Source organism: Phoxinus phoxinus, assembly GCF_949152265.1.
Source record: "Phoxinus phoxinus genome assembly, chromosome: 14".
Taxonomy (NCBI): domain Eukaryota; kingdom Metazoa; phylum Chordata; class Actinopteri; order Cypriniformes; family Leuciscidae; genus Phoxinus; species Phoxinus phoxinus.
The window spans coordinates 3,696,220-3,712,772 of record NC_136889.1 but is presented as its reverse complement, the minus strand read 5'-3'; the positions used below and the strand labels follow the sequence as shown (position 1 = coordinate 3,712,772).

Below are 16,553 nucleotides of genomic sequence, written 5' to 3'. Positions count from 1 at the left end.
TAGCCTTTATTATATATATCTATGGTCTTTACAGCTTGTTCCTCGGATAGTCTGCCAAACACTAAAACATCTGTTTGGTTTTGATTATCATCTCTATCACGGTCACGCTCATTTGGCAGATATCAGTCTAAACTTCTGGCTATCGGACGATGCGTCCCGTGAGTATTAAACTGAGTTATTCTCTTTCACGTCTTATTGCGCTTAAACTGTCAAATACACACAAGGTTGTCTAAAACATACAAAGTTCACATAAACACAGTTGGTTATGTCTGTGAACGTAAACAGCAGGGAAAGAAATCGCATGTGTATATTAGATGAAAGCAGCGTAATATACAGTACCTACTGCTGTATATGCTGTTAATATGAACCAAACAACTAAAGAACAGAAAATCACTCAATGCTCTTGACTGAATAACTTTAGTAGCTTTAATACGAATACATTTCTTACTTGAATGCTGCTGTTAAATGTGTGTGTGTGTGTGTGTGTGTGTGTGTGTGTGTGTGTGTGTGTGTGTGTGTGTGTGTGTGGTATATTGTGCTGTGTTTGTGGAACCGTACACGCATTGATGCTCAACACGAATGAAGTTCCTAACGGATAAATAAAGTTCTTTGAATTGAAAAATGCTCTGGCGAGGAGATAAACATGGCGGACAGTGTACAGCTCGCTAACTGAGGGTCGGAGTCTATGCTAATAGGTCAGAGTCCATCAGCAGTTGTGGGCGGGGCCTGCACATTACATATGCTGTGTCCCAATTCGCATACTATCTGTCCTAAATAGTATTCGAAAGTAGAATTAGTAAGTCCCAAATCGTAGTATGTTGAAATAAGTGTTCCAAAGATACCCGGATGGTCTACTATCTCCAGTCAGAATCTGAAGTGCACGCTAACGGCTAATATTGCCCACAACCCATCGCGCGTTAGACAAGGATTCGGTTAGAACTACAAACACGAGTGAAAAGTGTTAAAAAACTACAGACATGGAGGACACGCGAGTCCGGCGGTTATGTAGAGAGGTTTAGATAAAGGGGTTTGAGTGATTAATTATCAGTATCTAACCTGACGAACATGTATTTATTAAATGTTGTCTACATTATATCGCATCTGCAGCAGCTTGTGAAGTTTTGTAAAGATACGTTTAGCCATTAACTTTAAAATGCATCATTACATTCAAATTGCAAACACATGAGGAGAGTCTCTGCATGAAAGACCCGTGACTGGCAGATGAACGTGCGACGACATTTCTCTCCGAAACGGTAGGAAATTAAAATAAGATTGAATGGAGGATTTTAACTGACAAGATGATTGACAGGGCAGTTTACGGTGACCGGATGCACGCGACAGATCTGTCCGTTAAAGAGGAGGAAGTAGTATGTCCCAAAGCTTGCCTACTCTTTTGCTACACACTCAAAAGTATATACTTTTTCTTCACAAAAAGAGTACATACTTTTAGGGCGTAGTATAAGTAGGCGAATTGGGACGCAGCAATAGAAACTCCAAACGGCTTTTCTGATACACTGCTTATGATTTATGGGGATTAAAAAAAAGGAGTGGGTGGATTTTTACCAGTACAGGGGGGTTGTATACAAACACCATGTAAAAGTGAATTTTGCATAATAGGTCCCCTTTAAACAAGTGCTAATAGAGGGCATTTTTTTACCCATATATTGAATTTTTGCAGGCATCTTTATTAATTTTGGTGATATTTTTGCCCTAGGCCCCACTAATTAAGTGAATGCAGAAGAAAATGTGATTCAAGGATGCTATAATGTTGTAAATGATTGCCTAGATGTTGATATATGGTTGCTAAAGTGTTCAGAGTGGTTTTTAACACACTAATATGCGGTTCTAGGGTGTTTTGGTAACTTCTTGAGCGTTTCTAAGTAGTCACTTACTGGTCCAAATGGTCAATAACCCCCTGCAAGGCTTGAGTTATAGTAATAATAATGATGCATACCTAAGCAAACGCAACTAATACTGATGGAACCATTTATTTCCAGTTTATACTGCCTGTTTGTTTGACAATACATTAGACACTTTTGCATCTCAAGGTTTACACAATTGCTGTTTTCTTTTTTACTGTGAGATTTGCATCGCGTGAGATCAATAATTTTTTATTATTAGAGGTGTGAAAACAAAAAGATACACCATGATCTCGGTTTACTTATTGTGGAATATATCAGCCCTGTGGTTTCACACATTTTAAACATATATGTATATATATATATATATACTCTTCATGCCACCAGCACCAAGAGTCAGCAAATAGCTGTCAATCAATGAGATCTAACTGTGTTGATTAAATCACCGATATTTTAATTAATAAATCATAAAACAATACTTTACATAAAATCTACATATTAAAAAAGAGAGTTAAAAAGAAAGTTTTGGGAATTTTTGTCTTGTAAAATTGTCCTGTAAAGGTCCTAGATACGAAGACTTTTAAATAATATGATACACACTGCATGTATAGTAATAATTATAAAAGCATAATGCATTTTAAAATTGTATTAGAGTATAGCATATGAAACATGTCAATGTCTACAGCTCACATATGCTAACACTGTCCACAAAAAAACAATGCAAGTTATTCTTTGACAGTTCAGGATGTTTGTATTTCACAACCACAGGACATTAGTATCTGCGCATATGTGTGTGTGTGTTTAGGTGTAAAGAGACACACACTCACTCACCATGCCGCCAGTACACTCACGGCAGTCTTGCAGACACACAAGGTTCTCCCACGTGCTGTAGGCTTTGAGTCCTGCGACGAGGGCTTGCAGAGCGCGATTGCTTTGAAGGTCCTGACCCTGACACAACGCATCATCCATCAAGCCTGCTGCGTACCTGAGAACACACAGAGGAACACACGGCCAATGCACACACATTACAAACACAATGTACATATTTTTATTCATCAAGGATGCATTAAATTGATCAAAAGTGACAGTAAAGACACATTTAATGTTCTATTTCAAATAAAGTGTTCTTTCTACTCGTCAACGAATCCTGACAGCTGTTTTCAACATTGATAATAATCAGAAATGATTTTTGAGTCAGCATATTAGAATGATTTCTGAAGGATCATGTGACACTGAAGACTGGAGTAATGATGCTGAAAATTCAGTTTTGATCACAGGAATAAATTACATTTTACTATATCTTAAAATAGAAAACAATTAAAGGGATAGTTCACTTTGAAATTAAATGTTGGTATGTTTTATCTTACCTGAAGTGTATCCAAGATGTAGGTGTCTTTGTCTCCGCAGTAGTTTCAATTTTGATATTTTTAGGTCAAACCGTTCTTGTCTGTCAGTCATATAATGCAGGTATATAGGTACCGTCTCCAAAAGCATGCAGAGAAAAGTCCAAATTAAAAAACTCCCCATCGTAAGTGCACATTGATGGCCTAAGCTCGCGCGAACTCATCCGGGAGTGTTGAGTTTTCACTTATTCCCAATTTGTAAGCCTTCTATCTTGACACACTACTCGCTTCATTGTTCAGGTCAATCAAAGGCATACGTTGAGCCGTACAGCCAATCACACGCGTTTCTGCTGAGTTTAAAAATGCAACGTCCAATCGAAGGCGGTTAGATTAGTTTCCGGGGAAGAAATCCAGTGTAAACAGATCAGATGGATGTGGTTGTGTAAAAGAGATAAAAACGATATAAATACTGTTCGTTTTATCACACAAACTGCTTGTTTCGTGTCTTAGGCCATCAATGTGCACTTACCATGGGGAATTTTTTAATTTGGACTTTTCTCTGCATGCTTTTGGAGACAGTATCTATAGACCTGCATTATATGACTGACAGACAAGAACGGTTTGACCTAAAAATATAAAAATTGAAACTACTGCGGAGACAAAGACACCTACATCTTGGATGCACTTCAGGTAAGATAAAACATGGCAACATTTAATTTCAAAGTGAACTATCCCTTTAAGTAATTGGAATAGTGCTGTCTTTACTGTATTTTATCAAATAATTGAGGCCTTGGTGAGCAGAAGAGACTTCTTTATTATTTTTTAATAATCAAAACACTGTAAAAAAAAAAAAAAGGGAGTAAATATCTATTATAGACTGTCTATGGTAAATATGTGTCAGACATTTTTTTAAATATCTCTCTCAGACTTTCACACTGAACTGATTTTTTTGACCATCACGTTTAGTTCTCTTTTATTTTCCAATAGAGTGCAGATGCATCAGATAAATAGTAATGAAATCTACAGTAGTTTCTCAGAAGCAGGCATCTGAGTTCTTTTCCTTTAATTCTTCTCCTGTGGTATTTCTCAGAATGTGCAACTGACCTGAATTACACAAAGAGAGAGACCTCCAGTGGAGGCCAGTGAAACTGCCACTTTACCTTTATGTTTATAAAATATATAAACTGATATTATATGTACCTTCAGTGCAATGTAAGTCACATTGGATAAAAGTTGAGCATCAAGCAAAAAGTTGAACTCATCTGCCAAATACACATTTTGTTTTGTTATTCAACCGCAAACGTGATTATTGTCGTGGTTTAATTTGGTTATTCTGTTGTATCTGCCTTTGATTCCTGCTTTTCTTGTTTGCCATAGTGACTGATTTATGTTTATTCATGTGCAGTTGAGTTGCTCATCTCTGAATATTGAATATAGTCCTCAGTTTCTTTAGTTCTTTGTCGGTTGTTGTCTTTGTAATGATGTTTTTCCTATACTCCAAAGAGTTTTGTTTTTCATTCATCGATGACCGTTTGCATTTAGATCCTCACCTCAACTTCTTTCTTGACTCAACATTACAACTATAAAGATAAAATGCTGTTCATATTTCTCACAGCAGTTTTTTTTTAGTAAGAAACAAGTTCATTGGTAATATTATTGGCTTCTTTACATTTACGCATTTGGCTTATCCAAAGCGAGTTGCATTGCATTTAAAGGGGTGTTTGATTATGATTTCACTTTTCTAGCTTTAGTTAGTGTGTAATGTTGCTGTTTGAGCATAAACAACATCTGCAAAGTTACAACGCTCAAAGTTCAAAGCAAAGGAAGATATTTGCTTTTAAAGAAAAGGACTACAACAAACGGCTGGTAGGAACTACACGACATTCCTCCCGGGTTAGTGACATCACCAACCCTAAAATGTACATAAGCCCCGCCCCCTGAACACAGTCCATGTTGAGAAGAGGAAGAGTTGTTGTAGTCGAGCACATTTGTGAGTCGGCTCAAACTTTAGCATCCATCTTTTCACATGCAATAGAAAGTCACTCTGTGTGCGTCTCACAACAGTTCCTATACGAGCGATTTATAGATTATCATGACAGAATATGCTAATTGAAGATAGTTAACTCCACATAAGCAACATAAATTCATCAACTAACCATTCAGAGACGTCCTGTTGCTTCTACATGTTGTCACTTCTTCTTGAGTCTCTCCATCTTTGTCTGACTCCGTTTTAACATTAAAGACAGAACAGTTTCTGTCATTTTAGTGTGTGTGTGTGTGTGTGTGAGGTAATCGCAGCTGCTAACACACACAAGCTCTTAAAACCCCGCCCTCTGCAGCAGCTCATTTGCATTTAAAGGGCCAGGCACAAAACGCTGCGTTTTTGCTAACCCTCAAAAAGTGACAACTTTAATATGCTTTATAAAAATATCTGTGGGATATTTTGTGCTAAAACTTCACACACACACTCTGGGGACATCAGAGATTTATTTTACATCTTATGAAAAAGGCATTTTACCACCCCTTTAAGGAAAACATTTACATTTTATCAGTTCTTGCTTTCCCCGGGAATCGAACCCATGACCTTGGTGTTGCTCTATTGTTTAGGTAACAGAAAAGCTTCTTTAAAGGACTCCTATTTTGCTTTTTTGCATTTTCATCTTTCTTTAGTGTGTAATGTTGCTGTTTGAGCATGAAAAAGCTCTGCAAAGTGACAAAGTCCCTCAGTGGGAGCTCTTCTCTATATCAGTGTCAGTGTTTCTGAACTCCTGAAACGCCTCCATTGTAGTCTTGAGTTTCTTACGGGAACAAACGACACAATATTCCTCATTTAAATAATTAATATGCAAAATAAAGGGGCGGTGCCAGGTTGAGTTAGTTAGTAGTGTGTTGAAACTTGCATTTATGGTAAGGGGCGGGACATTTACCAAACACACTCGAAGCGCTCGACCAATCACAACACACTGATCCAGCCGACCAATCAGAGCACAGTGTGCCTTTCAGAAGGCGGGGCTTCATAGAGACAGGAACTTAACAGAGCGTTACTGACAGACTGGGAAGAGAGGAGCCGCAACAATGAAGAATATGTGAAAAATAATGTGTTTTGAAATATTCTAGTAGAGCCCAAAAACTAAATCAAGACTGAAAAAGGGCAAAATAGGTCCTCTTTAAAGTAAATGAAATACCTTGTGTCTTTCCTCACCGTTTGAACAAAATCATCTGCAAAATGAATACTTATAAATGATATCAAATATCCTCTAGAGTGGGAGGTAGATTAACCTTGTGGTGAAGGTGAGAGCGAGGGCGGCAGCGAGATGTGGCATCAGTCTCAGAGACTGCGTCTGGTGCTCGATGATCTTCACCTCTTCCTGGTCTTTCGGACCGAACTGTCTGCGACTGTGAAAGAGACATTGATTACACACATGTGATGTTGAAGTAGAGTTGCATCCTGCACACTTACACACACTCAGAAACACAATCACATACAAACCAAACCAGACACAGAAGGGGTCGCAGCAAAGGGTCAAACATCCCACAACACACCTGGATGTGTGACGAGACACCGGAGACGTGAACCGATAACCTTACACGTAACCGCACTTCTCTAACCGCATGCTAATACTGAGTGCATGCATTTGTGGGTGTGTGTGTGTGAGTGTGTTGATGAAGGCATACTGTGGTGGACGTCTTGGTCTTGTGTCTGTATGTGTTTGTGTCTCTCTGCTGTACTAAAGTTGAGCTTTGTACACCTGTTACCCTTGAAGTACCACAAACTGTATCTCTACATCTAACATATGCAGGTGGCTTCCCCACAGAGCAGACGCGATGGGAGTGTGTGAGTGTGTGCGCGCGTATGTGTGGTTTTAAAGGTGAGAAGCCCACACAGAAATCCTATTGTAACTCACATCAACTAAAGTTGAGAGCATTCTCTTATACAGGCCGCTTCAAATTAAACAGATGCCTTTATGTAGCCTATAGTCACATGCTATGTGAAGGCAAATTCGGTTGCTGAGGCCATTGTAGAAACACGAAACACATTTATTATAGAGGGCTTTATACAATACAGATGGCTGTAAAGCAGCTTCAGTATTAATGTTAACACATTTAGCATTAACCAGCACTAAAGAGACAATAGTGTCATTATTCATCGCACGTGTTGATTCAGTTTAGTTCGATAACGGTGTAGTTCATCAAATTATGAAACGAGGTTATAAGCAGCACTACTAAGGACAATACAGTAGTTATTCAGATCAAGACAATATGATGTTGCAAAGATGGTCACCTATGATTATACTCAGCAACCAAAAATGACCAAAAGTAGGTTGTTGTTGAGATCAACAGCTGGTCATGTGATCTCGACACAGGAGGCTTCGTGGAGGAAGATTGCGTTATGTAAGAGTACTCTTAAAAAAATCATTTACAATTCATTTCTTAAGAAGTAAACCTGTTTTTCGTCAGAACACAGACCTTTACCGCAGCATCTATGAACTATTTTGAACTACAATATTCTCTAGTAGGACAGATAGAAGACAACGGAAGACACAACCACATGAAGTAAGCACACACTTACAATTTCCTGAAGACTTGATGAAATGCAAAAAGTGCCGTCTACCATCTGAACAATTGTCCTTCATAACACGAAAGAGATGACAGCGCTGTCTGTTGTGATTTAATTCGAAACGTGAAAGTCAGCAAATGTGGCATTTACTTCCTACTGGACATCCTGTATAATATTTTTCAAATATGATGTTATCAGCAGAATCTTAATATAATTATGTTATCTTAATATAATCTTTATATAATTATTGAGTATTTAAAGATTCTGTTGCAGTACCTAAAAGCTATTTGGCTATTAGGCAGTATTTGTTAATTGAAATAAACAAAGTGAAATATAAATATTAGATGAAACACAAACTTAAAATACTGAAATAAAATGTAATTAAAGCTACATAAAAATATATTAAAATATATTTTTTATAAATTTTATATTCAAAATATATATTTGTATACATTTTATATTTAAAATATATACTTTTATACATTTTATATTTAATAAAAATAAACAGAAATATATAGATATAATATATAGATGAAACTGAAACTTAAAATACTGAAATAAAAAGTAATTAAAGCTACATATTTAAAAAAAATATATATTTTTTTATATATATGTAGCTTTAATTACATTTTATTTCAGTATTTTAAGTTTGAGTTTATATATATATATATTTAATAAATGTTATATTTTAAATATATATTTTATATTTAATAAGAACAGAAATATTTTTTAAAAATTAAACAAGAACTATAACTAAATGACCAAAACTGAAACTAAACTCAAAATGAAAACTGAAACTATAAAATATTGAAAATATGAATAAATACTATAATAGTATATTAAATATTAACACTGTTAATAATTAGTGCTTAATTAATGTGAACAAACAGCTGCATGAAGAAAAGACATGTATAATGAATATTTCACAGTCTAAAGGCTTATTTCATGTCGACTTTACGTGATTGCATTAATCTCTGTAAGTATTAATCTCTGTAACGCTCTTTGACCATTAAAAATAACCAATGGACGACTGGACGACCTAGTCAAGCGACTCTACGAGCGACGCGAGCTCAACTTGACCCCCAGCTGTTGTTTTTAATCTTCAGAAAGTCTGAAGTGCAATGGTTTTGTGGCGCATGTCGTAATAAAACAAACTCAAACCAAGAAGAGGTGTGGTGGGCTGAGCGCTTGAAGCCTGATAACTGCGAGTGCGGTTTCTCTATCACACCTGGCGGGGCCCGAGCACTCATACGTGTTTTGGTACCAAAGCCGTGGCTCTTTGTTCCTCCTCTGATATGTGTGCGTGTGGGTGCGCAGAGCTGGTTTTTTTTGCAAATGGAAAACCTGCAACTATAGAAAGCAAACATTTCCTCTCTTTCTGTATTTTTTTCACTCTGGGGATGCCATCTTCAGAGACACCCTGCAGCCGCCCACGCAGACGCACACACACACACACACACGCACAAAGCCACATGTGAGGAACACAGATCTGCAGCGGACCAGAGTATCCCTCTGAACTGGATGTTCACTGCGCCTGCGGTGAGGAGAAACTCCACGCGTCACGCCGCTCTCGTGTTGTTTTCACTCATTTCTAGAGTTTGTTGTTTATTTGTCTCTCCCCCGAGACCACATAAATAGCTTTTGAAACTCATCGATGGAGTTTTGATGTCAGTTTTTGCGTTTGAAGGAGCGCTGCTTTAAAATACTTACAGATAAATAATTACAAGGAATTCTTTTGATCTGCATCGCATGAACTTGCACAACATTCACACACACACACACACACACGCACGCACGGACACAAACACGCACGCACGCACACAAACACACGCACGCACGCACGCACGGACAGACACACGCACGCACACACGCACACAAACACACGCACGCACACACACATTCATTGACACAATGCAATCTCTAGCAGTTTACCCTAACCTTACCCATCACAACTAAGTGCCTAACCCGAACCCTTACCCTAAACCGACCCTTAACCTCATTATAACCTTATCCCTAAAACCAAGTCTTGACCCTCAAACGGGCCTTTAAAGGGGTCTCAAAAAGTGAGGACCGGCCAAAATGTCCTCACTTTACTCTCTTTGTCCTCACTCCAATGGTCTAAAAACTCAAACTGGTCCTCACAAAGATAGTTGTACAAGTACACACACACACACACACAGATTTGTTTAACGTCCTACCTGTGACTGTAGCGTACTGCGATGACGAGCCCCAACTGCACAGAAAACACAGATTTAACACACTGTGTAAAGGTGAAAACAAGTCATTAAGACATGATTCAAATAGCTGTGGTTCTCAACAAAGGCGACCGGGGCTCTCAAGACAGTTTAACATGATTTAAAATACTTTAAGATAAGATAAAACATCTAAAACTCAAAATGTAAGATCATGCCATATTTCTTATTTTTAATTAATTCCCCCAACACCTGCCATTTTATTTAACAACCAGGATTTCTAGACCTGGAAAGTCATGGGAATTAGTAAAATCTTAAAAAGCCATGGACATTTTTATACCAAATATACATTTTTGTAGTTATTTTCAAGCTCTCAAATATTTTATCGGGTAGAAATAGCTATTTGTGAGTAAAAAAAACAATAAAAAAAACATGTAATCACGAATTCATTAATAATGTGTAAACGATGAAAAACATTCAGTTATTGAAACTGATTCTGTAATTATTTTATTTTATTAATTTAAGTCAATGTTATTATTCTAAATATAATTAAGAATATTTCTATATTTCTTTAACTAATTTATACTGCCATTCCTAGCTTCTGTAAATAAAAAAAGCTTAAAAATTAGCATCTTTTTTTTTTCTGGGGGAGGGGCTTTAAATATTGTCTCTGACAATGGGAGGCCTCAGAGTCAGAAAGGTTGAGAACCGCCGCTCTAAAGTAAAGAAAATGTTGTCATTGGTAATTATTAAAGCCACAGTTCACCCAAACATGATCATTTACTCATCCTCATGTTGTTAATGCCCAAGCTTTTTCATACAAGGAAGGTAAATGTGTTCTCCATCCACTTTCACAGTATGGGAAAAAGCTGCACTATGCAAGATAGAAAAGTCATACCGGTTCAGAAAAATATGAGGGAGAATAAATGACTGAGTTGATCTATAATTAACTGAGCTATCCTTTAATTTCAGCCTACATTTAATGACATAACTACGTCTGATCTATGAGAATGCTGTACGCCAGTGTTTAATATTGTGAACTGGAACTAAAGCTGAAATAAAATATAAATATTAGATGAAAAACTTAAACTTAAATACTAAAAATGATAAATCTTGCCTTGCAAATATCTGAAATAATTAAGTAAATTACATTCGTAACAAAATTCCTAAAAACTAAAATGAAAACTTAACATATCAAAATAAAAGTGAATTCTAAATATTAATAAATAATATAGTAGATAAATAATACACTGTCGTATGATTGAGATATAATTACATGTCTCCCTCTTGTGGTGAAGCTGATGCATTACTGACTTTCACACAGAGAGGTTTGTGATGGTGCATGATACTCATATTTCGTGATGATAAACGTGTTGTGTTGGATGTGAGGAAACCTTCATGGCTGCCATGGCCTGTACGGTGAGACCCAGACGGGTGGGTGTCAGGGCAGCGAGCATCGCATTGAAGCGCCGGCTTTTGCTGACGACAGGAGACGAGTACACACCCTCAGCTGACACAGAACCAAACCTGCAACACACAAATACAATCATAAACATCAAACTCTCACGGCCTCCACAGTCACCAGATCTCAGTCCAGGAGAGCAGATTTGGATATACATGACCCTGAGTCTTTTTTTGTTCTTTTATGCCAAAAATCATTAGGATATTAAGTAAAGATCACGATCCATGAAGATATTTTGTACATTTCCTACCGTAAATATATAAAACATGTATTTTTGTGAGTGAATGCAGCACAATCGTGAACATAAATGCACAACTTTAAAGAAAATTTTGTCAATGTTTAGATTTTTTTGCACCCTCAGATTCCAGATTTTCAATAGTTGTATCTCGACCAAATATTGTCCTATCCTAACAAACCATACATCAATGGAAAGCTTATTTATTCAGCTTTCAGATTATGTATAAATGTGACTGGTTTTGTGGTCCAGGGTCACATATATACACATGGTATTATTTAATATTTATCACTATTATTTACAATATTCCATTTATATTTGAATCAAAGCATTTATATAATTTTTCCAGTTATTTAAAATCAATGGATATGGATTGTAAAATAATTGTATAGCGATTATACTCGTTAACATTTCTGGACAATGAACTATTAACTAGAAAAACAAACATATTTCAAGATTTTATCAATTTCAATGATTTTTCTCAGGTTTGTAAATCCCCAATTTTAGTTTTTTCATGACTCTGACCATTATTATAACAACATCTTGCAGTTTCATTTATGGTTCACGTTGCCTAATCTAATTCTGACCGTTAACTCACTTTCCCAGCAGATTTTCCCGTGGTATCCGAACGTTATTAAATATCAAAATGCCATTGTCAACCCCATTCAGACCTGTGTAAAAACAAATAGAAAGTAGAACAATTAAATCTGGAAAACATTATTCAGGAGGTCTGTGTTGTCAAATAGTGTCGTCGTATTACCCTCCTTGTGCTTCATGTCAATGGTCGTCACTCCCGGCCACATGACTCCGTTCTGATCCCGGATCGGCACAATAAAACAGTGGGGACCTGAGACAGACATCTTCTCAATAAGACGCATGATTTGAGGTGTCATTCATATCCATAAAACAGATTATATGCCAAAGTTTAATACTTAGCGAAAAGAATTTGTTCAAATCATTAACTCCAAGTATGTGCAGTGATGCTTGCATGAGCAAACATAACTAATAATACAAACATTTTGTTCTCATACTCACAGTTCATTCTCTTTATCAACACTGAGATTCATTTTTAACACATCAATTGGTGCATAATACATAATGCTAAGCAAATTTATGTTTTCCAAGCATTTTTTTAGATAGCAAACTGATAAGCAACAAACTTTGCCACACATGATTACAGATATAGTTTAAATCAGTGTGAATGCATGTCTAAATATTAGACTATTGAGAACAAACGAGGTGTTAAGAATATGCCAGACGTGATGAACCAAACAAAGCATGTGCGGACAGGTTGGTGGTTATAATTGAAGTGAGTATGAACAGTCGTTGCATCTGTCTTACCCTGAGATTCTCCATTTATAAAGAGCTGAGCAAATACAGCAGCATAGTGTCCTTTCATTGCGTTCCCGATGTACATTTTCTGAGCTTCTTCGGAAGGTGTGTGAATAATAAACTCCTGCAAAACAATATGGGCTGTATGTAACAATCTTCATGTCTTGATCACTTTTTATTGCCAATGTGTGAGCAGCTTGTAATGACACTTAAGAAATGAGACCTTCCCTGACTTCCTAAGTTGTCTGACAGCCTGTAGACTGTGTTTTATGTGAAGAACTTGGGACGTTTTTACCGGGAAAATCAAAAGGATGTGATGTTTAATGCAGAAAGAAGAGCCATTCTGTATTGTAATGTCAATGTGTCATGCGAAGAAAAGGGATTCATTCAAACTATAGTCTCTCATAGCCAGATCTATAGTCTCAAATACACTTTATAATCAAACTATCATAACTGTGTCATTTGAATGACCTCATACGTCGACTTAATGCCGGTGAGTTGCAGACATATCCACATCGCTATGATCAGATGCTTTCTTAGCTTCTGTTTTCTCGTAACTTTGCAGTTTTTTGTGTGTTTATTTTTGTTATTGAGAGGAAAGTGCAGCACATATTTACATACTCATCTAAATGTCGCTCTCAGAACGGCGTTGAATATCGAAAAATGTGAATATGGTGCAAAAGTTCATTTATTTCAGTAATTCAACTTAAAAGGTGAAACTAATATATTATATAGACTCATTACATGCAAAGTGAGATATTTCAAGCCTTTATTTGTTATAATTTTAATGCTTACAGCTTATGAACACCCCAAATTCACAATTAGAATATTGTGAAAAGGTTTTCATAAGCTGTAAGCCATAATCATCAAAATTATAACAAATAAAGGCTTGAAATATCTCACTTTGCATGTAATGAGTCTATATAATATATTAGTTTCACCTTTTAAGTTGAATTACTAAAATAAATTAACTTTAGCATTTTTTCAACTTTTGGAAACATTTCAGATGTGCTTTATAAATAAATATTGTATAGTAATTATTGTATGCTTTTTACTTTGGAGTTTGACGGTATAAATCACCAGCAATATTTTATGACATAAGTAAGTGATGCCAGAATTCAAATTTTGTGGTGAACTATTCGTTTAAAATTTGCATTGCAATCACTATTGAGCCTAGACCGTCCAGTAGACAAAAGCATAGAGTAGACCTGGGTATTACCTGTGTGTATTGATCGTATTGGGCCTGAGTGATAATGCCTCGAACGTTGCTACCGTGGCCCCTCTCGGTCATTGCAAACATCCCTGTAAACTGTAACTCCTGCAAATAAACGCAGAATCATATAGATGTTGCATTGACATTACATCAATAATGGGCTTTATGCACAGCTGCACTACTTCCTGAACTTTAGCCAGCTCCTTTGTTTCCTGTCTGCCATTATTGGACAAACTGATTAATCCAGGTGTGCCTGACCAACAAGAATAATCAGACACACCTGGATTAATCAGTTTGTCCAATAATGGCAGACAGGAAACAAAGGAGCTGGCTAAAGTTCAGGAAGTAGTGCAGCTGTGCATAAAGCCCATTGCAGCCATTCTTGCAATAAACAAACACATGTGCAAACTCAAAAACTGAGCAGGACTTTGGCTTGCAAACATGTGCACATCTATTGAGCGTGTTGGAAGTCTGGAGCGCACAGAATTGATTCATGACTTACTGATACGGGCTGGTACCACTTCATCTTCTGCTCTGGACTGCCTAGATTATTGACAGCACCTCCATACAGTCCACACACAACACCGAGCTGAGGGTTACAGCAAGCAGTGCGCTGTCACTATTCAAATGCACCACCATAGCGTGGAATAAATGCAAATGTGGAGCATCATGCGTGCCAACATGACATGCAAATGTGCCTCAGAACAGCTCAAAACTCAGTTATAATCTAAACAGTAAGCAAAGATGCCAGAAATCCTGTTGCAGCTGATTTCAGTTTAATGATTACCTTTAATAAGAAGCAGCTGGAATATAAGAAAATAGCAGAAAGCTGACAAACCTTGACTCCCGTGGCCATGTCAGCGGAGCAGATGAGCTCGGTGATGCCCCAACTCTTGTTTATGAAGCCGTTTTGCTTCTCTTTTAGCTAAACAAATGCAAATAAGATGTGCATTACACTAACAAAACATACCATTGTACTGCCTACATGCTTTTGGACATGGTATCATGGTACAACCACATTCTTTTTATACTGTATGCACCATGGTAAATCCCTGTTTTAGCACATTTACCATGGTAAATAATAATGAAGCTGAGCCTTTGAGTAGCATACAATGCAAACTGAATTTTAGTACTATGATATCAAAGTACAATTGTTTTTACCAAATGACATCCTATCTTTACCATGGTAACAACACTAATGCGTAATTGAATGCGTAATGGAGACTATGTACCTGGTTTTGAAGGTGTTCTCTCATGAAAGGCAGTCTTAAGATGTGATAGAGTCTCTCTGCGGTCAGGTCTCTGCTCTGATCCAGAGTCAGTTCATAACTGCACAAGAATTCACATTCAAATGACGCGTAAAATGGATTTAAATCTATTGAAACCGTTAACAAAATGTGCACAGCCTCCATGAGGTGTCTGGAAGAGGAGGCGACTGTATATGTCATTTCATTTACTCAAGCTAACTCCTCTGAATGAGTCTTGAAGAAAACATAGCCTACCTGCTGGATTGAAACAGATCACACTTTGAAATCGCGTCCCGAAAAGCATCTTTAATCTCCCAGAATTCTCCATCCAGATATCTGGCAAGGCTGCTGGGTTGTTTTTGATCCATGGATGATAACAAGATGACTTGAGTTCCTCTTGTTTTTACTGTAACTGTAACATTCCACTTCCGCGTTTGGGTGATGTCATCGCGTTCCGCGGCAACACAGCCAATACCTTTTTTTTTATTGTCAAACATATTAAAATATGAAATGCATAACTCTCCATTTTATTAAGTATAATAAACCAGTGGACAGTTGCTTAGGTTTGCTTTTTATATAGATTCCATTACAGTGAAGTAGATTATGGGTTTCAATGTTATAAAATAATAAATTAGCCAATCATTATGATGCTAAAATGTTGTGTTATTCTGGATTCTAAAGGTTTTTCGTGGTGAATGTAAAAGGTTTTCGTGATTATCATGACTGTAAAATTCTAATTATTTATACAGTGCAGCACACCGGATTCATAATGTCCTCAAGGTTATTGCTCCTCCCATTCTTATCAATGGAACAGCCCGGCGCCGGAGCAAATAGACACAAATAAACTATTGGCTGCTTAACACAGGTCACCGTGGCCTTATGAAAAAACATAACCACTTACTGCATATTTCTTCAGAGGTGATGAGCATCCATCCATCCATCCATCCATCTATCCATCTATCCATCTATCTATCTATCTATCTGGTTCTATCTATCTATCATCTATCTGGATCTATCTATCTATCTATCTATCTATCTATCTATCTATCTATCTATCTATCTATCTATATATCTATCTATCTATCTATCTATCTGGATCTATCTATCTATCT

General features: G+C 36.9%; 2 protein-coding genes across 9 annotated transcripts in view; one reads left to right on the top strand and one right to left on the bottom strand.

Annotated features, from left to right (window-relative positions):
• Positions 1 to 15,893, bottom strand: part of acoxl (acyl-CoA oxidase-like) — a 54,378-nt gene extending 38,485 nt beyond the window's left edge. The window contains exons 1-12 of one of the 2 annotated variants that reach the window (XM_079635585.1): positions 15,697 to 15,893; positions 15,427 to 15,523; positions 15,033 to 15,119; positions 14,697 to 14,783; positions 14,201 to 14,299; positions 12,991 to 13,105; positions 12,410 to 12,496; positions 12,248 to 12,320; positions 11,347 to 11,479; positions 9,959 to 9,993; positions 6,482 to 6,598; positions 2,691 to 2,844 (exon numbers count right to left, since the gene is read on the bottom strand). In XM_079635585.1, the coding sequence (XP_079491711.1) occupies positions 2,691 to 2,844; positions 6,482 to 6,598; positions 9,959 to 9,993; positions 11,347 to 11,479; positions 12,248 to 12,320; positions 12,410 to 12,496; positions 12,991 to 13,105; positions 14,201 to 14,299; positions 14,697 to 14,783; positions 15,033 to 15,119; positions 15,427 to 15,523; positions 15,697 to 15,809 (1,197 nt within the window). In that variant the 5' untranslated portion in view covers positions 15,810 to 15,893. The remainder of the gene's footprint in view (positions 1 to 2,690; positions 2,845 to 6,481; positions 6,599 to 9,958; positions 9,994 to 11,346; positions 11,480 to 12,247; positions 12,321 to 12,409; positions 12,497 to 12,990; positions 13,106 to 14,200; positions 14,300 to 14,696; positions 14,784 to 15,032; positions 15,120 to 15,426; positions 15,524 to 15,696) is intronic. The other variant, XM_079635586.1, reaches the window with a different exon arrangement.
• The window catches only part of lhcgr (luteinizing hormone/choriogonadotropin receptor), a 165,320-nt gene that overhangs the window by 125,468 nt on the left and 23,299 nt on the right, over positions 1 to 16,553 (top strand). The gene's annotated exons all lie outside the window — the stretch shown is intronic.